Source organism: Falco rusticolus, chromosome 6 (assembly GCF_015220075.1).
Source record: "Falco rusticolus isolate bFalRus1 chromosome 6, bFalRus1.pri, whole genome shotgun sequence".
Classification (NCBI taxonomy): Eukaryota; Metazoa; Chordata; class Aves; order Falconiformes; family Falconidae; genus Falco; species Falco rusticolus.
This window is the reverse complement of record NC_051192.1, coordinates 8,943,069-8,969,996: the sequence shown is the minus strand read 5'-3', so window position 1 is coordinate 8,969,996 and position 26,928 is coordinate 8,943,069. Positions and strand designations below refer to the sequence as shown.

The window sequence follows — 26,928 nt, the reverse complement described above, 5'->3', positions numbered from 1 at the left end:
TTTTTTTTTTTTAAATGTGCATTTGGACTGCGGCAATGGCCCAAGTCTCCTGCCAGAGCTGAAGCCGTACCATGCCAGGAGCTGTGTGAGTGCCCAGCAAGAGTCCTAGCCCTCAGCTGCTTCCAGCCTAAAAGTGAAGCAGTCGATAGGTTAAAAGCAAAATGGTGTATTAGAGGTTATAACATAATCACGTACCTGAAAAGGAGTTTGATCTTCATCCTACAGAATCCCAAGGAATCCCAATCAAAATGTAGGCACCCCACAGAGACTGAACATTTTTGTCTCCCACACAAACGCTGTCATTATGTCCCCTCCATCGCGGAGGACCCCTGACCTGCAGCAGAGGATGGAAGAAACATTGCTGCTGGCTGTCCAGAGGACCTGTTCCACCTCTCAGCCGTGGCTCACGGCATGCCAGCTGGGCCACTGTGGAACGCACAACCCTCTTCTTTTAAGCAAAATAGCATCGTGTCCCTCAGTGTGAAGGCAACTAATTTAAGGCAAATCGCAACAAGTGTGACAAACAGCAAGAGGTAAGGAAGGCTTAAGGATACTTCATAAAGTATGTTGTTTTGCTGACATCCCCAGAAAAGGTCATAGTCTGGAAAGGGCAGAATGTTTCCACAGCCATTGTTCTTCCTAGTGCAAGTCTACTTGTTTTTCCGAGACACGAGAAATAATCACTGGGCTTGAGGTTATATCACATGATTTTAGTTTTAAAAAAAGAGAGCTACTTTCAATACATACATTCAAGCCTATAAATAAATATGTAAATGAATAAGACACATGAAAACAAATATGATTTTTCTTTACATTTACTGCTGCTTTCATTAAACCATCAGAAATTGGTATAGAAAATTTCCAGTGGCTGATTCTCACCCTGAGATAACAGGTATGCATCGACATCCATTGCAAAACCACTCTTGACATTTGTAAGGTTTGTTGGTAGAGGAAAGGAGGCACACAGGCCCTCCCAAGCAAGCTCTTATTCACAGGTACAAAGCTTTTTTTCAGTGATGAATTAATCCTTTCAGAAATGCTAATATCAGCACTTATACAAGGTGGCCAATGTAAACAGTAACTGCTGGTTCATTATTCTTTTTGGATCCTTTGCCAATTTGCAGATCTTCAGAGTTACTGTTGAAATAGGCAACATTTTGTTGAAAAGAAGATGAAAACGCATTTCTGAACCAAAATCTACTGATGGGAATAGATGACATAACAATCTCAGCAGCAGGGCTTTCTGTGAACCCGACTAGTGTCGGGAGGAGAGAGTAAAAGATGGGGATTTGATACTTGGATCATATCTCTCTGCTTGCATTCCCCCAGGGAGATTTAGTACTGACCTCGGACAGGCAGCAGCCAAAAACATGCTTTGGATGTACCTTTCATCTAAAGCTATCCTACACTGATAAAATTAAATGTTTGGTGCCGTGAAGCACTACGAACAGAGATAGGGCTTTGTTCCCCTTCTACCACAGGCTCTTGGTGTGTCCTTGTGAGAAGCAACGGGAGTTTGTGTGCCTCACACGGGCCCCTCTCGCAGCCAAGGTAGAGGAGAGACTGCTTTCCACACAGCTGGCTTGAGGAAAGCTCTGTGCCTCATGAGATGGGACAGGGTCCCATCATACTGAGTGTCCTCCTGAAACCAATGAAACAAATTGACACCCCGGGCAGATTCAAGCTACCCTAACATTAATCATATGAATCATTAGAAACAATTTTTTTCCGGTTCAGAAATTACCAGCAACAATCTTCTCTTCTGGGCTTACTGCTCCTACAAATGAGTCAAATAAGGACCATTTGAAAGGTTGTGATTCATTTCAGTGCAAAGCGACCAGCTTGCTTTGATTGCCGGGGATGTGACTTAAACTAGCCAGCTGACTTTGTCCTGAAGAGGACTGTACAGTTGCTCACATGATCCTAGCACAGCCCAGCTGTGGATGGTGACCTCTCTGGCTAAAGCCCACAGGACATTCAACTCTGCCCTAGGACATATGCCCCGATAAAGAGAAAATAGACTGGATGGAGATGGAGTTGTCAGAAGAAACTGTTGAGGGCAGCAATAGGATTCCAGAGCAAAAGCACTTCCTCAGATCACTGGGGATAATCACCTTATTACTTTGCACTCTTTCCCTCTGGTAACTGAGTACTGCTGGATTAAGCTAGGGAAGATGGGGGATGCAGGGCAAGAGCAATCTTTTTTGGTAAGGGAAGATGTACAGTAAATACACAGCTATAAGTCTCCCCTCGTGTGGTGAAGACATTATAATTAGGGAGTTTTCTTCCCAAATCAGGCTTTAATGGGACCAAGCTTCACACTTTCTAAAGGATACTCTACAATAGCTTGTTAAGCTTGGAAAGTGCTTTGGGAGCCCCTGGATGAAAAGTACTCTAGGATGAAAGCTGATATTTACGATTATTGCTTGAAAGGAACAGAGAGGACACTAATGTAAAATATGAATGGCTGCTGTGCTAAAAAACGTAGCGTTGACTTGGTGCCAAAGAAGATAGTCCCAGCTCTCAAACCTGGATGACAGGATTTAGAGGTGCAAGAAGTGGAAGAGACTCCTGCAAAGAGAGATGGCAAAAAGCCACCCAATTGAGGGAAAATAGGTGTCTTAAGGTTTTTTCTTTTCTTTTTTCCTGAAGTACAGGCCATATGATCTCTTACCCCAGCTCCACCAGCCAAAAACAGACACCTGTTAACCACTGTAAGTACTGCTGGTTTGTAGTCCTCTTAAAGGAGGCACCTATAGATCCTTAAGGACAGGAGGGGAGAAGAACATCATCGGTAAGTGGCCAAATGCTATGGATTGACCTGAGTAGGTTCCTATCTTATGGCATCAAAGGACTTAGAAGCAGAACCACTCCAGGCTAATGTAAATTAAACTCCTCTATTTTAGAAAGCTATGAGAGAAGAGAATCAGGCTAACAGGTTCTGCTCCTGCAGACACCTACCTGCATACCCTCAGCCTGCATGAATCTCTTCTGTTGATTTTACACAGGGCATCTGGCTCCCTAATGCGGCACTCTACATCTCCTAGAGAGGACATTTTTCCATCCAGGCCTGATATTGAGATGTCTTCACCTTCATTTCCCAGTCTTCCACTTTTCCCTGAGAAGAGCTAAAAGAAAACTGTTCGAGAGAGAATTCTATTTCTTCACTTCTTCAAAAACAAGCTTGAAAGTGACTCTAGTGCACAAAAAAACCTTCAGAGCAAAAACCCAAAGGATATCAAGAAGTGACTTTTTTTTTCAAAAAAATATAGCAGAGAACACAGCATGCACTAGAGGCTGAACATTAGTACCATACACATTTAAATCAGATACAAGGTGCAATTTTTATTTTTTCTTTTTAATGACAAGCGTGACTAACTACTGCAATGAATTAACAAAAAGGGCTGCATTCTCCAAGGGAGAGGGATACCTTTCAGAGGCATGCTTCAAGCAGAAGGTTAGTGGGCTAGAAGAAATGGAATGGCTTTAGTGACAGGGAGATCACCAATTAACACCCCACCCGGGCTTGCAGCTCTCTGTGTCACTTGGGGCAAGCCTGGCAGCCTCTCTGCAGGCCAGCCTCCCCCTTTCTAATCTGGCTGTGTCCCACATCAGCCAGGACAGCACTGTGACCGTGTTCTCTGGGTTGCTGAAGGCCAAGCAGTGCCCTGGCCTCGCCTCCGACTCTGGAGAAGTACCATTTCACCAAATCAACACTAAGTGGACTGGTGTGTACTACGGCCCCTCCTCGGCGTGCAGCTGCTGTGCTGGCACGTTGTAAGGGGGGGCGAAGGTCCCCTTGCAGCGTGTGCTGCCGGTGGTACCCAGGCTGGGGCTGGGGTCCGGAGCACGCTCATGCAGGCTCCTCTCCACCAGCACCGCTTCTTCTTCCTGGCATGGTCTAATGCTGATGGATCTGTATTAGAAATAACAGAAAGTCCTTGGCCTTTATTTCTTTTCTTTCTTTTTCCTTCCCTTCAGCTATTTAGGCCAACTCTGGATAATCACGCTTTCTAACTTATACTCAGTCACTGCCATGGCAACCATTTCAACATGCAGTTCATAGACTACCTCTGAGATGTACAGCCCCTTTGAGAAACACGTACACCTTGATGCTTCAGGAGAGGCATTAAGAGAGGAGAACTATTATCTGCTACGCTGACACATTTTTCTACAGTCTTACCTCTGGCAGCACGAGACTCTTTTAGCTCTGAATAGCTCATCACTTGTTCTGTGCCCTTTCCCTTTCCCTCCCCCCTAAATAGGTTCTTTAAAAACTGACACAGATTTATGGAGATGAAAAAGAGAAAGTGTAGGAAGGGAAATGCATTTGGAAATTCCACTCACTGGCATCTAAATTCACCCTTGTAAGAACGCTGCAAAGCCTGTCCTGTTACTGCTTTGAAGGAATTCCTGTTTTGTTCTGTTGTGTCAGGGCTGCATTTGTCCAAGCGTAGAGAGCAAGATCTGAACAGTGCTGAAAAAAAATCTATCTGGAACATATAGGTGCATTTTTCCAACCGTCACCCCTGAGGATCTTGCTCAAGATCTACTGTAACCAGGTTTGCTTTTGACTAGCCTTGATGCCTGCCCCTGATACCCAGCCAGCATAGGGAGGTGCTGCAGTGAGGTGCTACACAGGTGTCTGCCATGCTGGTTACAAACGGATCATTTATTCTGCTCACACTTAATACACTCTTCTCCCAGGCACAGTGAGAGGGGAGGCTCTGACTGCCAGCAACACAGTATAAAAAAAATCAGGTTTTGTTTCTTTATATGATTGTGGCTGGAAGTGAGTGTATATTCTTTATATGTATATATTCTTTATATGAGTGTGGATGGAAGAACCTGATTCCACATCTTGAATGTTTTCTTTTATGTGTTTATGTGTATAGGTTCCAAATATGTATATAGCACATGTAGTGTTCTGCTGATCCTTATCGGGTGTAATTACACAATCCATTCCTTTCTCCTCATCTTCTTCTGTGCTGTTATCACTGTCCATTGTCAGCTGGCTGGTAGCAACAAGCAAGACTTGCCCCCCCACCCCCCACCACCACCTACTTGCCACCAATAAGAAAAATGCTTCTGCTGCTGACCAAGGGAGAGGAGAAATCCAGAGGCACCCACAAGCAAGCAAATGTCGGCACACCCAAACCAATCTGGGTGGAACATTGGATTTCAGTTTAAATGTACCACTTAGCCCCTCGGTGCTAGCCATGGGAAAGCACCCTCAAACACAGTTTTCTCTAGGAGCAAAATCTGAGAGACAAGAGTCAGGAGTCCCTAAGACAAGCAGATAAATCTGAGCCGGCAGGTAAATAATATATTGCAGTCACCTTTGTCCTGTTATTTTAATGCACGCACAATGCAGACACAAAGTTCATAAGCCCCGCAAATGCATGCCTCAATCAAGTATCATTTATGTGTACTATCTTCCACTGAAATCAAACCTGTGAGACTGCTGAAGCCAGGAAACGTTGTGTGCTCAGAAAGGAGCATCGTGTATAGTCTGTCAAATCTCTGGGGTTTCTTGACTGTGTATAGACTGTTTGGGGGACCCAGATCCACAGCTGTCCTTTCTAATCTGCAACCTAAAGTCAAGGCAAAGGCTGGCTGGAGGAGAATACAGGACACAACTGACTGCTTTTAGCCCACATATTTTAATGCTAATGCACTTCTGTAACTGCATAATAAGCATGGCCAAAATTACGATAGGCCTGTTGGGAATACTGTCTTTATGGCATGTGTATACCATAGGCCCAACTCTTCATTGAATCAGATTTCTATAAACCGCTGCAGTAAATTTGGACTTTCACCTGTACCACATCCCATTTTCCCAATGTAGCCAATTCTGGCAGTCTCACTACTCTGTAGGTAAGGATGCACTCTTACCCCCAGGTGAGAGAGGGCACGAAGGGACAAAGGCTAGAAATGAAGCTGGAAGAGTCTTCTCTTTCTTACCTTATGCATTAGGTAACTTCCCTGACACCAGCCAGACTGGCAGCATCTAGAGCAGAAAATCAAGCCAGTGAATCAGGGCATGATCGGGGGAGCTCGAGCATCCATCCCTCTGGCTCTTTGTGTGGTCCCGGGTACAGTTTTGGCCCAGGCCAACCAGCACCCTCCCAAACCGTTCCCAGGCACAGTCCAGGAGTTAGCATGGGCCAGGACTGTCCCCAGCGTGTATGGGGCCCCATGATTTTGGAGGGCAAGAGGGTTTATCTGTCACACCATGGCTCAACAGTGTTACCCAGCCACAAAGCAGAGCGCAGCCCCTGCCCCTGCCCGGTTTATTAGCGCAGGCATAGCCACACGTCACCCAGACTCGTGCCCCGGGCTCTGGCCGGTGACCCAGTCAATGTACCTGCCTCTGTTTTGAGCAGGACACATCTCTGAGCCAGCTGTGCAAGTCCTCTCCTCCACTTTGTTCCAGTACAAAGTCAAACTAAGTTCAGCTACAGGTGGCTTAAACCATCACATCTGACACCGAAGAGGCTGAGCAGAGATGCGCTAATGAAGCCAGTGCCACCTCCCAGCTGGGAGCAGAACATGCCGTCAGGAGCTCCACCAGCCCAAAGCCCACTGGGTGAGCACCTGGGCATACCTGAGTTGTAGACGGGGCGGGGGGGTCTTCCCTGGTGCTGTGGCTGCCTGTTTCTCCACTGGAAGGGCTTCATTTTGACTTCACACCACAGCAAGCAGAAGAGGTGCCTCACTGGGCTGGCATCACAGTGGCAGCAGTGGCAGCCCAACCCCTGGCACGTGGCCTCCATAGGACCCTCCTGCCCCAGCCCCAGCACGATGGCCACTCTCACTGCTCCAGCCGAGGAGGGCCTCAGACTTGGCCAAGGGGATGCGGCAGGCCAGCTGAGGACTTTAATTGCCCAAAGAGGCAGCGCATGAAGGTAAGACTAGGCTCAGACGCGGGCTAAGCATATGCTACAGACATACCCTCAGCAACTCTGTGGCCACAGTCATGAAATGAAGCTAGATGTCCCGAGGCCACCAGTCCTCCCTTCCTTAGCCTTGTATTCCTGTGAATATAAACCAAATCTTGCAATGGCAGGAAAGCAGCAGCATTCAGTTAGTTTTCATTTGATAAAAATGAAAAGACGAGGGTGTCTGCATAGATGATCTGCTGCATTTTACCTCCTGTGTCCTCCAACAGAGAAACCTGACCTCTCAGGAGGCTGCAGTAGCAAGCACCCCATCTCAGAGGCAGAACCCCTCATTCCTCCTCCACCACCTAGGCAGCTCAGCATCTTCTCTCCACGGTACTGAGCAGAGGAAAGCTGTCAGTTTACAGGCAGCGCAGAAACCTGTACTGTGCGTTCTTCTCATTTCCTTTGGAATCCAGTGTTGAGCACTGTCCTGCTTTCTAATGGCATGTGAAAGAGGTTAGAAAGAAAGTTAAAGGATATTTCTCACATCTACTTAAGAAACATTCAGTCCTGCTATGTTCCAGCGGAAGGCCCTGGCACAGGAGAGAGATCAGGACTGTTCCAATGGGGCAGTTCTATGTTCCCAAGCAGGTCAGGAGAGATTGCAGCGAAAAGCAAACATTGCAAAAACCCTTTTGCGATGCAAAACTCAACAAACAATTTCAAATTGTTTGAGTTAAAGTGGAGAAATTGCTTGAATGGCTTTTGAACCCTTTTCCTTCTTCCTAGTGAGCATTTTCTTTTTGCAAGTATGCTCCTGGAATGAGAAGTCTCATAGTTTGGGGATACGTTCACGCTGGGAACATTCACGTGACCTTTCAGATCACATTCCTCCTATTTATAAGAGTATTAGTCATCCACTTAGAGAGCAGAACTAATACCATGTTTGTTAAATGACTAAATGTGCGCTATGAATAACCAGTGGTGGGTACTTAAACCACGGTTACATCCAAGAGCACACAGAGAATCCATAGGTAGCACATGCTTAGACAAAGCACAAATAATACTACTGCATGTAGTAGTATTCTGTATGTATAGTGTAGTACACATATGAAATGTGTAGTAGTACACATTTGAAAGACAGTCTTGAAGACAGTTCACTCACAGGAAGAGAGGGCTAAATTCATAGGTTATTTTCCAGAGTTCACCTAGTTCTTTAGACATGCAGGATAGCTAGCAAGAGTGCCTGACAGCTGAAGACTTAAATTTGAAAAACAGTCCAGGCAGAACTGTAAGACGAAGAGGATGGAGCACAACTCCACTGGAGCTTGGCCATTACGCTACACAGAGTATGTCAGGAGCCTTGTACTACAAGTTTGCAACTTTGTCACTGGCAAAACATGAGGTTTAGGAGCTCTGAGTAATGCCTAACTTGTTAACTAACATGTTGCTCAACTTAGCTTCAGGGAAAGCACAATACAAGCCATGTGCGTTATTAGCCCCAACACGTTTGTGAGTCCCAGCCAGAAACATGAGCAAACTTTCTGTGCCTCAGATCTTACCAGTGCCTCTAGCGAACTGCCACAAGCAGTATCAGTTCCTGGGTCAGGAAAAATGGTACTTCCTAGGTGCTGAGGGCTTCCCTGCTCTGCATGCAGTAATATCGATGCTTTGGGAAGCATTTAGCAGGACGAGATAGATGTAGTCAGTGCTCTCAGACCATTTTGGTGAAGCCATAGGAGTGCACATATCTGGCAGGAGAAAATCTGGAGGAGAAGAGAGGAAGAGTGAAGGACGAAAAGGTGGGTGGAACAGGAAGAAGGAAAGTATAGACAGCAGCATGAGAAAAGAAAAGACACAGCAGGCTACGTCCCCCTCTATAAAAGAAAAACAGAAGCAGTCTGGGCTGCATGAGCTGCACATTTCTGACAGCAGGAAAAAATGGAAGTGGGAACAGCAGTGCAAAGAATTTATGAGAGTTTTGAAGAATGATGTGCGAATTATAGGCTGGAGCACCTGCCCTGCAGTTTAGCATTAAAAGTCCAACGATGTGCTTCTTCCACACTGCACAGGGTGGCACTGGGGGGACACCGGGATGCCTGGCTGCACTACATTTTTGGTCAAACCCTCTTAGGGTGAGAAAGGACATTATCAGCAGGAGGTTCCTGGCTGCAGTCACATGGCAGCATCAGGGAGCTGCCCGCTGCCAGCAAACCTCTCTAGTGTCAGCATGACCAGAGGGAGAGAAGCACCATGCCAGAGGCCGGCACTGAAAGGTTCGGTGACAAGGTGGCAGCTAAAGGTGCAAATACCACTTCCTCATTGCAGCCTCCATGAATGGCCCTGCCTATGCAATACAGAGGATGTTTTTGAATGGCAGAGCACAGGCAGTGAATCATCTTATAATCACTGCTGGTGTGTCCCAGCCTCCGTGTATCATCAAGCCTTCCTTTGGGTCAAGTAATCATTTGAGTCTGAATCATCGCTGCACAGGTTTCTCCTAGTGCAGGCTGGCACGGTCAGTGAGCAGAGATAGTTGAATGTGCTCTCACTGTTTCACCCATGATCCAGAAGGGCCTGCAAGGCTGGTGCTTGCAGCTTTGCCATACAGACCCTGGCAGCACAGAGGGTTCCCACAGACCGTGCAGTCTGTTGAGTCCTATGCGAATGTCAGGCAGCAAATTGTTAACCATAGAAGTTACCACCGTTTCCTTAAACACTCCTCATAGGTCAAAGGGTTAGCGCTTTCCCGGGCTAGCATAGCATTGGTAGCAAGCTAGGGCTTCCAAATCATAGAATATAACTGAGGCTGAAGGGCCCTCAGGACGTCACCTGGTCCTAGACTCCTAAAAAGCCAGGTTTGACTGGCCCTCTCCTCGTCCTCAGAGTCTGAGCCACGAACACAAAGGAAAGGGAAATCCCGCACAAGCCAAGGAGGACCTGTGCTGGTGGGGCCAGCTGAGATCAAACTGGTAAGGAGAGCCCATGAAGGGACAATCCAGCAACATCAAGCAGTACCAGAGGGCCACAGGAGAGACAGGGTAAACTGAGGGAAAGACCCCGGCAAAAGCAGTGGGGGGCAGAGAGAGGGAGACAGCATGCTTGCTTCCTCTGCTGCCAAGATGGAGGCAGGGAGGCTGGTGTGGAGGCATTTCTCCTGTCTCCCAGTTTGCTGCACGTGCAAAGGAGCCACCTCCTGACACCACGGGGGCAAAGAGCCAAGGTCGCAGCAGCTGGAAGAGGGAGCAGAGTCCTGGCTCCACCCTGCCTGCACAGTGCTTCCCTCCCGGGCCCTGAGGGGGGTGGAGGGAAGAGGGTAACCCTCATTCCTCTCCAGGCCAGATGGGGAAGGACTCACCAGGTCTCACCCCCACCCTGTCACTAATATCAAATAATAATAGTATTTAGCACGTCCGTAATTACCTTTGCACTCCGGTATCACAGATACAGCCGAATTGGAAGTCATTAAGATCATTATAATGAGCTTCAGTGGATCCTTTCAGTCAGAGGCATTATTTAGCCGGCCCTCATTTTCATGGTTACATCTGAATAAGCACTCTGCATTGAGGTGAGGTTCACTGATGAGACACTTTGGCATAAAGGCAGTCTCCTACTTGCAAAGGCAGAATAAGTGTCATTATGCATCGTGTTTCACCAGACTTCAAAATGCCGAGGAAGGGAAGTCAGAGTATAGCTGACTCCACCTTCAACTTGTCAGGGTGGCAAACCCCTTCCCACGGACTGGCACCTGGGGAAGGTCTGCCACAGCCTCCTGCACAGGGCAGCCGTTTCGCAGCATCTGGAGGCCGTTGACAGCCACAAGCAGCCACCGCAAGCCCTTACTGCAGAGGTTGCTTCAGCAAGAATTCTTGTTAAAGCAGAGGGGGCAGAAGGCCAGCAACTCTGGGAGCACCTTGCACTGGGAACAGGAGAACCGTGCTGACCTAGGTGTTGGCGAAGACCTGGGCTGCTGGCCTGAGATCAGGCACGTGGACGTATGGCTATGCTGGACTGGGCACTGCTGGGGCCGGTGAGCAGGACCGTGTTCAGAGCCATCTGCAGAACAGAGACCTGCTGGTCCTGGGTCTATTTTCAGCCTTGCTGAGGACTTCTTTTTTTGAGCTTTCAATAAGCAGGAATTAAGTGCCCCTTTAATTGTGGCTACCTCAGTTCCCTGTGCATAAATGCAAATAAAGGCACTTAATTTCTCCCATTTTTGTTTGTCCTTTATGTTTGGGCTGTGAATCCCTTGGGAAAACATCAAGGGCTTCTAGGTGTACCTGTCTTAATAATAATAAAAGTAATGGGCTTGTTTTGTCATTGAAGTAGAAGGAAATGTAGGCACACGGAACAAACACTTGTACTGCAATTTCTTATGTTTAAAAAAAGAACAAAAAGATAATAGAGTGTAATACTTTGACCAAGAGCAAAGGTAAAATCACAGCAGCTGACTCAGTGTAACAGCAAGGACTTTCATAGAGCTGGCAACATTTCAGCCTGCCTTCTCGGGAACTCAAATATGAATATGTTAAGAGTAGCCTAACATATCTAAAACACCACCTGAATGAGAAAAAAGAGTCACTGTTGGGCAAAAGCATTATTTTCAGCAGCGAGGAAGTTCTCCTGGCAAAGCACGAGCACAAACTTGTGTTTATTTCTTCATGTTCAGTTACTGTCAACATTACAAATAAACCAAATCGAGGCAGAGAATCTGACCCTGCACTGCCAGCCCCAAATACAGCTAAAATGCTCTTCTGGTGTGTTTGTGACCTAGCTGTTCCATCCATCCTCCAGAAACAGGTAAAACCACAAGACTTGGACAAGATCCAAACAAGCTTCAGCGCAGTTTAGAAATAGAGTCAAAACACAAAGCTGCTTCTCTACTTCACGACAAACTGGCTGTTACAAAAAAAAAACATTGAGGCGCAATGACATTTCCTGAGCTCTGGCTGATTCTGCAGTGGAAAGGAGTTTCCCATGCCGTTTCCTTAATTAGCACAAATATGCTGACAACCTTCTCCATGCTGAAATCAAGCCATAGGCCACTAAAAAGTTGATCTGTCCACGCACCCAAATCTACCACATGCTGAGCTAACATGTTTCAGTGCCGTAATCAGTACCCAGATTATAACATGGCTTTGTCATGAATCCAGTTGCTGAAACAGACTTTGATGTCCCAATACGAAACCTATTTGTCCTGCAGTCAGCAAATAGGAAAAGTGCCAATATATACATTCGATGTTTTGAAATGCTGGGATTGTGTTCTGGCATTTATTGGATCATTTTGACCACTACATGAATTTATAATATGACCCAGCTGAATTAGAGAAATAATGAGATCTGAAGGCCAGATTCTAAGCTTGCTTAATCGGAAACAAACAGGGAACACCACATTTGGCATCCAGTAATTTACTCTGGTTTCACCATGAAGCGATCAAGGCCACAGCTCTTTATATCATTCAATCAGAGTTTAGTCCTTGTCAACAGGACAGGTTATAATACAGTCATGCAGCAATCAAACAGAAAAGACAGCATGCCAATACAGTAAATATTGTAGTACTAACCCTAGGGAAAAGTTTACCAACTTTATGGCAGGTAGGGTTTAAGCATGTGAACCCCAGCCTTGTTCCTCAGACAATTTTTGCTTTGTTGGTAATGCAGCTGGCAGGACTAATTCTAAAAGCAATTTATGCCTGGCCAGCTCATAGCTAATTCTGAGTGAAAGCTGTGACAGCTAAGCTGTTTCCTCCTGGCCAAGGCAGCCAATTTTCTGTGACTGGTTCAGTAAGGTTGCTGCCTGCTGTGCGGACAGGACACTGCAACGTGCTGGTGTAACTGGTCTGACCCCTCCTCCCACGTTTCAGTAGTCCCTACAATAGTGCATCCCACAGTATGCCGCACCATGGGCTGCTGCTCTTGGTATGTGTCTTCCAGGAATTCACCTCCGTCATTACTGGCCTGTGGCATCATTGCCTACATTTTCCCAGAATCGCTTGGCACCGATGTAACTGGACAGCATGGCAGATAGCCCTGCCAGCATAGCTGCTGCTTGGAAAATCTGCCCTGTGGACGTAAGCTGAACATCTCACCAGTTACTCGCTATAATTCTTTCAGCTGGATACAAGGTCACAGTTGTGAGAGTAACAAGAATGTGTCTTTGATGACATTGACATAAATTACCTGTAGTTTCTTGCCAAAAAAAAAAAAAAAAAAAGTGCCAGAAAGTGATGCCCCATGAAGAACAAATTAGATCCCATTTTGTGTCCCTTCACCTGTAGAGAAAAGCTTGAATGTCAATGAATTCTGTGCCTGTGACTGCCACCCGGCCCAAAATCAGTGAAACCAGGCTGACAGCTACGTTTATAACTTTCCCATTGAGTTGGTTGCTCTCCTGAATTTTATTTTGGTCCATTTATTTATTCAGTTCCATAATTGTCCTTCAATACCACACAGCAGCTTTAAGACACAAATACACCATCACCGTCAGACACATCAAATTTTCCTTCGGCACTATCAGTAAAATCACACCCTCCAAATCGATCGGGACTGCACGGGGCTCCTCCCAAGCTGGTGGGGCCAGAGGGAGAACTCAGCCGAGGGCTGGTCCTGGGAGGTCCCGAGCACTTGCAGCTGGCCTTGGTCTCCGTTCGAGGTACAGGCAACCGAACCCTCGTAGGGGCAGCTGGACAATTCAGTGACTGCCTGGAGAAAGGATACAGCTGCCCCTGCCCGCTCATGGAAGGACAAGCAACAGCAAGGTGCCTCCTGCTCAGACTGCACCCTGAACCCTTGTTGCCATTAAACAGCCTTACTCTCCCCGGGAGAAGGGGAGGGCTGGAGTGAAAGTAAGTCTGACCTTCCTGGAAGAATGGACTTATTGATGCTGTGCTGGGCTGCAACCTGAAACCGCTGAAACTCTGGGCTTGGAGAGAGGGAATTACCAAGCCCAGCCCGGCATGATTCAGTAATGCAACCTAAGCCCCACACAGCTTCCTTTTCCTAACCCCATTCCTCCTCTCTGAAAGACACTCTGCATGTTTTAGCCAAATGGAAGCAGCAATCTAGACACCAAGAAAGCTTGCCGATGTCAGGCTGTGCACCAGCACAAGTCAGAGGGACGCAAGTCAGATAAGATGCAGGTAGGCAACTTGTTCAGGAAGGCTTCCCCCAAGTTCCCCATTGTGCTTAAGCAGCGGCAAAAATACCATCCACCCATAGACGGGCACACACCCCCCTTTGTCTCCCACTGACCTCAGTGTAAAACTCACACCTGGAGAACAGAACCCCACGAGCCTGGCCTCATTTACACTGGTTTTACACAGTTGCCTCCTTGGGAAATACCCCATCTTTACATAGGTGTTCCCAAGATCAAACCTGGCTCAGCCAGCGCCTCTGAGCACCACCGATGCCTAGGTCTTCCTTCACTGTCAAAAGGCCAACCTCAACATGGTTAGAAAGCTGCTTTTCCTTTCCTCCAGTTACTTACCATTGAAGATACAGCTTAAGAAGCTCACAAACGGGAGGGCACAGGCTGTGTGAACCCTTCACTAAACACCTGAGCAAGCACCACCCAACCTGCAGTCCCACAGCTGCTGGGCCCTGACCAGGAGGTACCACCAACACCAGGGAAGGTTTCCACAGTCCCCTTTCTCTGGGGGTTTCTGGTGCACTGCCGTGGCTGAGCTGCTAGCTTAGGATGTCAAAGTCCTCCCTGCTGGAAGTGACAACGCCACTCTCACCATACACTGCACATGAGCTGGCACTGGTTGCTTCCTATTTTCTAGCCCTTGCCATGACAGCTTAAAAGAAGTTTTGGCCTATGCCTTGTTGACAAACTTGGCTCAGAAAAAAAGCAGGTTCTTGTTTGCTGACCAAGGCCAACACGCCTGACCCCACTCATAAGCTGTGCAGGTGATTTTGCCAAGAAGTAGAGTGCTAAAGCAGAAAATGCCCAAGACCAATGGCTTGAGAGCAGTCTTGCCCCTTTTCTCACCCCAAAGGCAACACTGTGACCAGTGAACATATCACAGCATGCTACACAGAAGAAATCTTCTCCATCCCAGACATCGTAAAATACTGCACTGTGGTACAAGCTGGAGCAAGGATGTGGTGCAGTAGTCCCAGACAGCCTTGGAGGCAGAATTACTCATTTATTTATCGCAAAACTCAGATGAAGCTGTGCTACTTGTATTGCTATAGGGCAAGGAGGGGTGAGAGACGGACTTTTTACATTTCCAGGAGACTTGTTTCAGCAACTGATGACATATGAGGACAGGATTCTCCAAACTACCCTTAGCTCAAGAATACGAAATTCTACCTCCCCATATATCATTAGCTCGCTAGCCACCTGGTCAGGTGCTATTTAAAGCCCTAGGCTTTAAATGCTTCTTGGCTGGTTCTCTGCATTACCCTCTGCCCTGCCATACAGAACAAGACCCTCACTTTGGGAAATCAATTTTCATCAAAGTTGGCTGAGCTGGATCTGCCCCTCCCCCAGAGACAAGGTGTGCCTACAGCCAGGGTCTTGAATTAACAAGATCTCAAAGAAATAAGTAGCTTACACAGGTGGAATTAGGTAGAGACAATGGAAATAAACACCAGCTCAATATTTGAGGAGTTTCTGTGCAGTTTCACTTGTGACTACTAGCCCACAGGTGCCCTACAAGCTAAGGATACTTCAGCTGACTTGTTTTTTCATGCCACCCTCACATGTTTCTAAAAGCATCTCTCCTTTTGATCACATGGCAGCAGGTACCGACTTGCTTACACACAGAGCAGTGTTACTAGTGACGGTGCTAAACACATGCTGCACAGGTGAGTCCCGCAATATTGTCTGTGGCCATAGAGACATCACCCCACCCACGCTGTCACATTTTTCTCAGCATAACCCCAGGTACGGCCCTATGCAATGCCTGGCCACTTTCAGATGAAAGCCTGCTCCTTCCTCTCCTCCACCCCTCTGAGCTCAGCAATCGGGAATACAGAGGAAAACTCCTGGCCATTTGTGCTTGGGATGAGCAAACAACCAGCCCACACTCTGTCCGGCGGCGTGAACGCCAGGTTATGTGAGGACATGCCAGCAGAGCCCACATACCACTGCTGGGTTACGAGCACTTCTGATCCAACTGACTGTGCTCAGGAGACTGAAATATAAACAGCACTTTTCTGGGAGGAGCAGCTCCCCCATCTTAGTCACAGGTTAAAATAAATAAATAAACAAAGCCATACTAATCTCCCAGTTGGCCCGCTCACAGCCATGTGACCGGCGTCAGCCTTTGCCCCAAGACAGAATATGGACCCAAAGGCTGGGTCCCAGCTTCACAGCGCTCCAATGGCACACACGGCATGGGCAGCAGCCCCTAGCTGGGACGGTGTGGACCTCAGCTTGCGGTGTAAGGGAACACCCACCTGGCAGACAGCAGAGCCCAGCTGCACACCACCTGCTCCCAGCTCCATCACACTTACATAAGGGAAATACTGAGGGGGCCAGGACTCCTTTAACCCAGAGATCCTCACGTGACTACATGGATCCGAAGTGAAGCAGAGCAGACCCAGATCTGCTTTCCATCCCACATGGAGCCACATCTGGGAAGCAAAGCAAACAGGGGGCACCGAGCAGTGGGGGCCCGAGGAGGCTGGGGAGCAGGACTAAGGCAGTAGTTGCTTTTCCCCCATCCTTTGGTAAGCAAGAATAGCTGTGCTGGGAGCCAAGAGGGCACACTGGGGCAGGGTCAGTCTAGACTCGCTCTGTTTCTTGTCCTCCTTCCCACAGCATCTGCTGCTGGCCCTTGTCAGAGGCAGGATAAAGAGCTACGTGGACCTCACATCTGGCGCAGCACAGCCTTTTGTACTCCCCTGCCTTGTGAGCTGCAAGTCTGGCCAAAGCTCCCGTGTGTACATGAAAGACAATCCCAGCATTAAATATATTTCTCCTCTTTATCCAAACTAGAAACAGCTTCTCAGCCTACAACATCACCAGGCTATGTTAAACACCTAAGTATAATCAGGAATGCAGCTGGAGGTCTAAGCATGGGGTGAGCAACCACAAACGTACATTTTAACAGGAACTATCCCAATGGGCTCCAAGAGCTATGTACAGTATATCTGCCTGTTGCTAATTATATTTACTGGTGGTGGTTGTGGTTTTTTGTTTTTTGTTTTTTTTTTTTTAAGCTGAAGATGAGTCAGAAAAAGAAAAAAGTCCTTTATTGTTGTGGAAGCAGAAGGATGTCTCCTGAGGGTGTGTGTAATGCACTACTGTCACGGCATGACAATGGAAAAACTGACTGCTGAGCCAACCAAACCCCCATAAATACCTAATGATATCTCTCCTGGCCCAGATTTTCTACAAGTCGGTGCCTGAACTGCATACGAAATGACAATCGATATTAAAGAATCTCTCTTCTCAACAGAGCCAGAATTTAAGAGCCCAGCTGAGCATTATATTCCAGTTCATACAAAGAGATCCTTTTAAAGGTCTGTCACAATAACTTAAAGGTGGTGATCCAGCAAAAAAAATACTAGGCCTCTTCTCACCCTCTCCCCCATGCCTCCCACCATTAGCACAAAGAACAGCTGGCTTCAATGAACAGGCATCGTTATCAATTACAACACGGTGACACAAACAACACATGCTTAGGGACATTATCGGGTCTGCATTCACGTGGGACAAGAACAAAACCTTGCTGCTGCTGCTGCTGCTTCTTCTTCTTCTTCTCCTCCTGCTCCTGGCTCGGGTAGCTCCGCCGCCTCGTGTACTCGGCCGGGGAGGTGGTGGTGCCAAGCACCTGGCCCAGTTACAGGTATGTACACAGGGACAGGGAGCCCGTTGTGAGAAAACCCGGCCTTAGCAAATTTCTCTGGCCGTCGGCCAGCCTCCGCGCGTTGGGCAAGTGACTCTCCCTGGCCGTGGTTACATCAGTCACCACCACCTCCCTCAATGTCATGGCACGGGAAGCGGCTGCCAGGGGAGAGAGGGAGGGAGAGAGGGAGGGAGGCAGTCGCTGGTTTTTGAAACCGGCTGTCCAGAACACATTACAACACCATCGCCGGTTTCCAGTGGGTTTGCTCAGTTCCTCCCTTCCCGTGAAGACCACACAGGCTTCGCGAGGGCGTTTCGCCCTGCCGCAGGAAGGCGGTCTCTGGGGCCTGCCACTCCTGGCAGCTGCTCCGCAGCGGTGTGATTCCCCCAGCTTCCTCCAGACGCTCTCCCAGTTTACACCGAGGGCCAGGACCCAACTCAAAAGCTGCTATTTAGGGGGAAAAAACATAACTTATTTTCTTATTTTGGGTTGTTTGATTTTTTTCCAGAGGGAGACCCTCCACGCTGCTTGGCCCCCAACACCAGGGGGAGGCAGGGTTGGAAGAGGCCGAGAAGCCGCTCAGAGCCCCGCTCTCTCCTTCACCTGCCTGCTCTGGTCCCTCAGCCTGCTGGCCTCGCACCCCCTTGGCACACCACCCAGGTGGCCCTGGAGGGACACCACTACCCGCTGCCCTCCCCGGCCACTGGGCCGCAGGCCTGCCAGCCCCGGGTGCGCTGCACCTGGGAGGAGGCGGCTGGGGCGCCGCTGCGGCAGGCGGGCAGCCAGACCCCGCTTTGGCTGCCACCCGGTGTAAATCTAAAGCCACCCCCCTGCAGCAGCAACCGGGGATTGGTTTTGTGTGAGGGGACGGAGCAGACCCCGGAGAAGGGACAGCACTTTGGGGCCCGGTGTAAGCACAGTCATGTATAAAAGCGAGCAAAACTGGCAAACAGAAATATTGTTCCTGGCACACGAGTACTTCCATATTGATTCAACGCTTAAAAACGCACTGAAGTGAGGACGCCCTTTTTTCAAACCCTCCAGCAAACTCACTTTCACTCTTGGCAACCTGCTGTCTCCTCACCCCTCAGCTCCTTCACCCTGACAGCAGCAGCACCTTCCTACAGCGGCCTCCCAGCCCTCCATCACCAGCCCCGCTGGCCTCTACGCTGCCTCCCCTCACACCCGTCTCTGCTTCGCCTCCTGCTTCAAAGCCCTTCTAGAGGAGGAGCTGAAATTTCTGCAACCCCCGTCCTGCAACCCAGCCCACCCCACGGGTGGAAGCAGGGAGGAATGGCTGCTGGAGCCCCCACGGGGAAGCCTCGGCCGGGGGCTGCATGCCTGCCCCCTCAGCCTGCCTCTGCCGGGGCAGGAGCCCACGGAGGTGGGCAAAGACGGCCAGATCCGGGCAGCTTCTCTGCAGTCAGAGGCTCTGCAAGGATTATTTGGCTGCAACGTATCATATGACTTTGTTCTTAGAGTTACATTTTAACTGAGAAAGTTTAACAAGTATGACTTATGGGCTTCTAAAATTGGCAGCAGAAAAATGAGCTGAGGAAGTCATGGAAAAAAACCACAAGCGAGGCCATTCCATGTTATGCACAGTTTCTGGGCTCTTTTTCCAATCTTCTGTTTTTTTGGATGGTGGAAAATATTTTCCAGCTACACAGGCCTGGCCTCACTGAGTATGTATTTATGCCAAGTTTATAAAAAGCAGCTGCAGACAGGGTTGAATGAAAGGATTACACTGCTGTCTGTCTTCCAGAAGGTGCTTCAGTTCACACCCTGTCCCACAGTGCGAGGCTCGTTTCTCAAATCTCCGTGAATTTATGTAAAGAGGTACAAAATCTGAACCGCACAATCAAACAGCTATGGCTGTGCATGCCAATGGGCATGCACGCCTGCACATCTCGCTAGCTGGGTAGCCAGCAGCAGTTCCTAGCCACTGCTAATGCCAGCTTTTAGCGCTTGAAGTTTGCTACCATTCCTCCAGCCTCTCCCCACCCTACAGCCTGGTCCATCTTCCATGAACACAACGATGGGAAGAAGGCTTTCAGGGTCGAGACCCCTCTCTCAGCGTAACTCTGCTGCCTGTTTCACGTATACCTGCTCTTCAGCAGCTCCCACTGAAATTCAGGCTTCACCGATCTCACGTACTCTCAGGCTGCCAGGCTTTAAGGCTAGAAGGGATCGCTGTAAGCGTGCAGCCTGACCTCCTCCGCAGCACACTGCCACTGAATTTCAATCAGGAACCTGGGCGGCAGAGGCATAACCTTAATTTTCAGCCATGTCTTGTCACAGCCTTGGCCTGATACACTAGTCACAAGAGGAAAGTCGCAAATAATTATTCACTCTCCCAAACAGAATAGCTACAGGGGGTGCAGGGAGGACACAGCCTGAAAGTAAATGGATATGAAAAGGTAAGGTAGGTGGTAAGCTGCAGATTGTGCATTACAGATCTGTGCCCTGCTGTTTTTGCAGTCGAGTATCTTAGAATAACAGTACTGAGAATGACAGTGTTACATCAGGAATATCGGTCAAGACAATATTTCCTGGCAATTGTTTGAGAAATGCTTTTCTCACAGCTAATTGCTCCCAAGAGGCTGTGTTTTCTCTGTTTTTGGAAGGAGAGCGATTAAGAAAGAAGGTTTTTAAACCTCTACACCCTGCAGCGGGACAAAGAACTGGCAGGGGGGGTGGGGGGTGGGGTGGGGAGAAGGAAAAAAAGCAAGAAAAGAAAAAGGCACAACAGCTGTAATGTTCTATGAAATGATTTTGTTCTGTTCTCTTGCCGGGGTGGTGGGTGCAATCATCAGTTTGGCAGAGATAAATACAGAAAAAGCAAGAAATTTTACAGGAAGGCGAAGGGGAGCCCCGGCTGCAGGAGTACCACACTGCCATCTAGTGGCACCGGCTCTCGCAGCCCAAAGCCAGGGGGCTGCACTGGCTCCCCCTGCCTCCCCCCGCCCGTGCCTGCTCGGGGCTACCTGAACATGGGGCCCGGGTTCCCTCCGGCGTCTTATTTTTACAACCGAGCTTGCCAACTGCGAACCCGCTTGCTCTATAAAAGATAGGTATAGGAAGGCAAGGGGGAAAGGGAAAAATTCCACCAAAAGTAAGTTTAAGACAAACCTGGCTTTGTTGGGAAAAGCTGGCGTTGACACTGAGGTCTGCAGATTCCTGTCTTTCGCTGCTGCTGCGCACAAAGCTATCACAGCCTTGGCCTGTTCTGCGATTGCCATAGGGATGTCTATGGCAAAATGAAGGGCTGCTGACAGGCGCAGTGAGCGCTACCTTGTCCCAAGGAGACAGGTTTGAACCTAGAGCTGATGCCCGTTCCCAATCCTGTTAGATCAAATGCCTCAGTACCTGTGTGCCCAGATGCTATCTGCGGTGCCACCCTGGAAAATGTAACTCTGCTATGTGCCTCTGCAATGACACGTTTCCTTTGTATTCCGAAAAGAATACAAATGTTAACCTTTCCACACTTAAAAAAGGAAAAGCCAAAATGCTAAGCCCCTTAGCAAAAGGCAGGCACTCCACCTTTGGAAGACACCCAGCAAAGGGCAGAGAATTAATTATTTTGTATGACCTTCACACAGCAAGTTAAAAAGAAAAAAAGAGCTCTGGTGTATGTGAATTCTGACATTCATTGAAGGATGTTAAACTGGAAGGTCCTGACTGCAGCAGACTTCTGTTTAGCCAGAAAACAACACCACTCCCAGTGCCCGAACTCTGCCAGAAGAGCCCACCATTTTGGGAAGCAGTGGAAGAAGCCTTGCATCAGGCATCCAAGACTGCCCGCAAAGCTCTCCCTCGTGGCAAAGTGCTCTCTGTTCTTGCACTTCCCCCTGGAAATAAATGGCCACTCTCACACCTTATGGGCAATGAAAGGCGAGTAGCAAAAGACTGCATTTGGCCCTGGTGCAAAGGGCAGTATGTCTAGCTAACCATTAGCTCTGTGTCTTCGGTCCCCGAGTCCTGTGAAGCTTCACAAGAGCATAGCTGTACTGCATGTGCCCTGAACAGCCATGTCAACAAGGGTGATACTCTTTGCGATCAGCAAAAATAATGCCATGTTCCAAGAAGAAAGGAAAATGCAGTTAAGTTCCCAAAATGAAGATAATCAACGCTGTTCCAATGAATCATCTCACAGCAGCATTTCTTCACGAGCCCAGAGTGATGACCTCTACAAATACTCTGGTGACTACAAATACTATGATGACCTACCAATACTCTGAATTTACAAAATCCCTGCTGCATCAATCAGCAACAAAGCTTGTGTTGTCATCCCCTGAGACCAAGCACACAACACCTGCAACATTACCAGGGAGTTGGGGAGGTAAAATGTGAACAGTAAGATTAAAACACACTGAAAGGCCATGAAGGATCCTGAGTCTGAGCCATTGCTGGTTCTGTCAGACTGCAATCTGTTTCTTAATTTTTTTTCTTTACAAACAGTGTGAGATCACTGTTTGTATTGAAAATGTGCGCCCAAGGTAGGAGACATCCATCTGTGAAACCGTCTACGGTCTAATGACAAATATCATCAGGCCTGCTGAAAAATTTTGAGGGCAACCCAGCAGAGAAAACACTGCTTCTGACCTTGGCAGAGTCTCATAACAAACACCATCCATCCTGGAAACAACCAAAATGAAGGGAGAGATTCTACACAGGAGCCAATTGTTTTCCTTTGCTTCACATTTTATGCCAAAAAGCATGGGGAGAGCACTGCCCCAGTATCGATACGTTCCATCCTACGGTCTCTGTGCCTTTTATAAAACCAATTTAACTTCTCAGCACTTATTTCTATGGTTGCCCAGAGAAGCCAAGGTGTCCAAGTGGTTAGAACAAGCTCCCACTAAGAACCCGACAGTCTGTTGGTTCTTAAAGAGTGGCAGGAGACATCAGACTGATCACCTGGCCTTCAGCATATATGGCTACCGCATAGCCAGCTCCTTCTAGGCATATCCTCCTCTCCTGACCCAATACTGGCTCCAAAGAAGAAAAAGTTGGATAAAGCCATCCTGGTCAACACATGGTTAGATCTGCTCTAACCATGAGGACTTGGGGCATCAGAAGCAAGCTTCAGAAGGCTGCATTGTTCTTAAGGATAGGTCGACCGTCCGAAACTGGGCTACAACTTTCTCTCAGTGAAGTGCCTCTCCAGTTTTCAACCATTTTATCAGGTTGTCATGTATTCACAGCTTGCAATCCAGCATCTAGGATGGATGCTGACTCACTGCATTGCTTTCTAAGCTGTTTGCCTTATTTATGCCAGCTTAATACCTATGTCCCAGCTCTTCTGTTTGCATGACGGTGTCGCTGAATTTCAGAGACTATGGTGTAGGCTGATTACTAAGTTTTGACAGAACAATCAAGAGTTCCTTTTAAAGTTGCTATCAAACAGCAAGCCAGATTTCTGAGATTGCTTCTTACATTTACAGCGCAGAAGCCACTTATGAATGGCAGGACTGCCAGCAGAGTAATTAACCCGGTGCTCAACGGTTCAGGTTATTTGATTTCAGTTTGGGGGCAGTTGTGCTTTAAATCTTTTCAATTAAAGTGTCTTTAATGCTTTTTTTTTTTTTTTTTTCTTTTGGTAGGTTTCATGATTTATAAGCAGGTCTGTGGTTGGTTAAGGTCTGATTTTTCCTGATGATACTAGAAGCTAGCACTGATTAGCCAACCAATCTAAAAATAATGTGATGTAGAAAAGAAGGAAGCTGTAAAGCTTCACACATAATTCAGATACACAAAACACCCACCCAGTAACTACCAAAACAATCATACTACCCTAAACCTTACCTTCTCCCTTCCTGTGTCACTGTCCCAATGTCCTGCTCTTGACTGCTTAGGTTTCCATGAGGAAAGGACCATGCAGAGTAAATGACAGGATCAGGACCGCAGGCTGTGAGCTCGCAGAAGCAGAGACTTCGTCTTGACAGATTCTTCAGAGTGCCACACACATCTCTGCTGATACAGAAGTAATAATAATAATTTCATGCTAAGAATTCTGCCAGTGCCAATGGCCAGTAGATAACATCCCTACAGAGAAGTAAAAAAGGGTCCTTAGTTCTGTCAGACATCTTCTAACATAAGCCAAGGGGGCTGATGTTAAAGCTCAGGACTTCAGATGGAGGGATAAAAGCAAATGAAATGTAAATCAAACAGCAGCACCTCATGGTTATGCAAATTCAGCTGAGTGTCATTATAGCAAACACCAAACGAGAAGACCTCAATAAACATGGAGACTGCGACCTGGGGTCAGATGAGGCTTCTCTTCTTCATATAGGCAGAAGTTTCCACCTCCTTAATTGTAGGAGCTGCAGTAACTTACAGGACCAAGCATTTAAATTATACCAGGTCAATGTGTGGTGAAAGTAAAGTTCCATCAAAACCAGACTGTTCCCACAAATAATGAGATACTGCTATGAATTGATTAGGCATGTACTATCAATTAAAAACACCAGAGAAGAGTTTCTCAAAGAACATGTTTGTTCAATAATCCCTTTTCTCCATGTCTCCATTTAATTAGTCATTGCATTATAATTAACAAATTCATGCAATAATAATTGTCATTTTAATCATCAAAGCTGAATGTACATTCCTTCTCATTAAATAATATTAAAAACAACAAAAGATGCTAACCAGGTTGTTTCAGAGCTCCAGGAAATGCTCTTTTACGTACAAGCCAAAACAGGCAAAGATTGGTTTGTTACAGCAAATTTCTGTATCTTCCAGGCTATCTTAGAGGGTGTAACACGTCCTGATTGACCCAAGGAACGAGGAGAGGCACGGTTTGCAGACACAGTATCTTTTATTAAACAGCTCTCTTTCTCTAGATACTTGCCATGTAATAGGCAGACTTTGAAGGATTTCTTACTAACAGGTTGAATGTTTGGAAAAATGCTGATCCAACAGCTACAAGGGCTGAAAACTTCCAGCTACTTGTTTGGTATAACCATACACTTTCATCCTGCAAACACAGCCCAGGAAGCAGAGAAAAACCACTTCTTAAGTGCAGGAGTAGTTAAGATTTGGTTTCAAGCCGGGTGCCACTACGATACAAGCACCTGCCTCCCAAGGCATGAGAGAGACCCCCACCAGCACCTCACATCAGCTACACGATTGCAACAGGGTGAATCCATTTTGCCACCCTAAGGTGAAATTCAACCAGCAACGAAACCACATCCTGTCACCAACCTGTAACATCTTGCCTCTTTTTTTGTTGTTGTTGGCCCTCCCCACACAGGCCATCTCAGCCAGAGTCCAACGCCAGGCAAGAGTCTCAAGATGCAGATTTCTCTTCCAGCCCTACTGCAGTTAACAGGTGCTCTCCTTTCAGTCCAGCTAGCAAGGCTCATCCAGAAAAATCATAGCTGGGCAGGGAAAAAACCTTCTCTTACATGCCTGGGAATGGGATTCACTCGCATTATGTTGCAGAATTTTAAGTTGTACAATGCAGCTGGCGTATCTATATACCTGGTTTGTGTTGAGGACGAAAAGAAAGAAAAGGGAAATTCTTCTAATCGTGTCACCGCAACAGACCAAACACAGAGGATTTAAAATGCCAGAATTAGGTAGCAGTAGAAAGGCATGCCACTGCTGCCCCACTGATCCTGCCTTACTACATCGTACTAAATTCGTCTGGACAAAATGCTGCATTGCATCACCTCACCAGACAGGAAAAATCTAAAAATTAGGATTTTGCAGGATGAGCTTGCACAGAAGGTGTGTGCAAAACTGCCCTCTGCTGTTTATATCAAGGCTTGCTCAAATAAATGATAGCATGACCAACTCAGCTTTTAGTTGTAAGGGTCCTTGTTACGAAGAGGCAGAACCATCTGACTTCAGCCGTTTTCTGCCTCCGTGCAAAGCAGAAATTTCACACATGAAATCCCCTCGTAACTGTCTTGCAGCATGGACCACCCGGACAGAACTGTAGGCTGTAGCAACGTTGTGCTACAACGTTGCCTGCAACAACACTCCATTCGGCGACTGTTACACAGTGGGTAAGCACCCACGGACATCCTCTCACCCCAAAGATGAGTCAGGAACATCCCCAGGGTGTAAGGGAAATGATGGTAATGGTGAGCCAGCACTGCAGGAGGACACGCATCCGTCAACCCATTCAATGAAGGCGCGACCTTTACAAAACAGGAACTGGACCTGCATGGCTGGAGTCAAAAGCTTCCAGCCCAGAGGCCTTTTAAGAGTTGATGATTATTAGGTCACAGCAGCAATCAGAAAACAGGGGAGTGACCTTACTAAAAGACGTCCAGTAAATATTCTGGAAACCCAGCTCCTGTAAGCCAGTACTGCAGGGAAAGAAGTGAGAACCTGGATTTTCTTTCCAGGAACACATGGAAACCACTGTACTTTGAAAAAGCTGTGCGTTACCTAGCCTCAGTATGCTGGACAGTTTGGTACAGAAACATCACTGAAGGGTTTTCTATGTTTTCTATGGCTTCACTCACACACTCATACACAGGACGTGGCTAATTCTGCCCCCCAAGAACAGCATCAGAGATGTCCACATCTTCTTTGGGAAGCTCTGTTTTGGTACAAATGTGGAAAACGAGTGCTGCTACCCACACCAGAAGCTCAGCTTCCGCAGTGCCTCTGATGAAAGCCAGCCCAGTCCTTGTAAATGAAGCACAAGTTTCAGCTCTTTACAACAGGCTTTTGGTCAGTACATAATGGAGACCATAAGCTATACTGGTCAGTGTAAACACACAAATTAAAAACCAAATGAAGACTTGAGTACAACAGATGCCTTGAAGAATTTTTTTTCCCCCACATCAGCCCTTTTCATACCCGTATGTTTAAAAAGGCAGAGGTATGGGTGTACAGTACAACATGCCTCTGAAACACTCACTAAAAGCACTTAAGTGACCACTTCAAAGATTCCCTTGAAGTTTAACTCATGTTAATTTTAACACAACGGTCATGTAGGGCCACTGTTCAGCCTAAGGGACTTCAAACACACCATCAACAGATGTACAAATGAAACTTTAGAAAGATTCTTCTGGGTGCATAAATAGCTGGAGCTTTACTTTGATGACGGCTGGCTGTCCTCCTACACAGCAGGGCTGGGACTTCTCCATTTTTCAAGTTAAGGGCAACAATAATATTCTGTCGTCCCCCAGGGTAAGGAAATTAGTGCCAGATGATTCAGTGTGTGCCTGATCACTCTGGTTTTGGATTCAATTCCATTATCTAGAAAACTTAATTGTGAG

General features: G+C 47.4%; 1 protein-coding gene across 6 annotated transcripts; it reads right to left on the bottom strand.

The window, feature by feature from the left end:
- Positions 1-26,928, bottom strand: LOC119149625. Of its 6 annotated transcripts, XM_037391095.1 has the most exons (5): positions 24,893-26,928; positions 23,495-23,659; positions 5,965-6,010; positions 2,962-3,128; positions 1-334 (listed from the first exon to the last, which is right to left on the bottom strand). In XM_037391095.1, the coding sequence occupies exons 1-5, from the start codon at positions 25,051-25,053 to the stop codon at positions 244-246; spliced, it is 630 nt and encodes a 209-aa protein (XP_037246992.1). In that variant the 5' UTR covers positions 25,054-26,928; the 3' UTR covers positions 1-243. The 6 variants fall into 6 exon arrangements, 1 of the variants encoding a protein (XP_037246992.1); XR_005104790.1 differs by lacking the exons at positions 1-334; positions 5,965-6,010 and adding an exon at positions 800-1,642 and having other exon boundaries at positions 24,893-26,911; XR_005104789.1 differs by lacking the exons at positions 1-334; positions 23,495-23,659; positions 24,893-26,928 and adding exons at positions 800-1,642; positions 6,608-7,918.

Excerpts from the sequence above, each read along its gene's own strand:
- LOC119149625 (XM_037391095.1), bottom strand. The coding sequence starts at position 25,053 with ATGAGCCTTGCTAGCTGGACTGAAAGGAGAGCACCTGTTAACTGCAGT. Across the intron at positions 6,011-23,494 it reads GTGACACAGGAAGGGAGAAG|ATGCTGCCAGTCTGGCTGGT; the intron begins GTAAGGTTTAGG and ends TTTCTGCTCTAG. Across the intron at positions 335-2,961 it reads TGCAGGCTGAGGGTATGCAG|GTCAGGGGTCCTCCGCGATG; the intron begins GTAGGTGTCTGC and ends CCTCTGCTGCAG.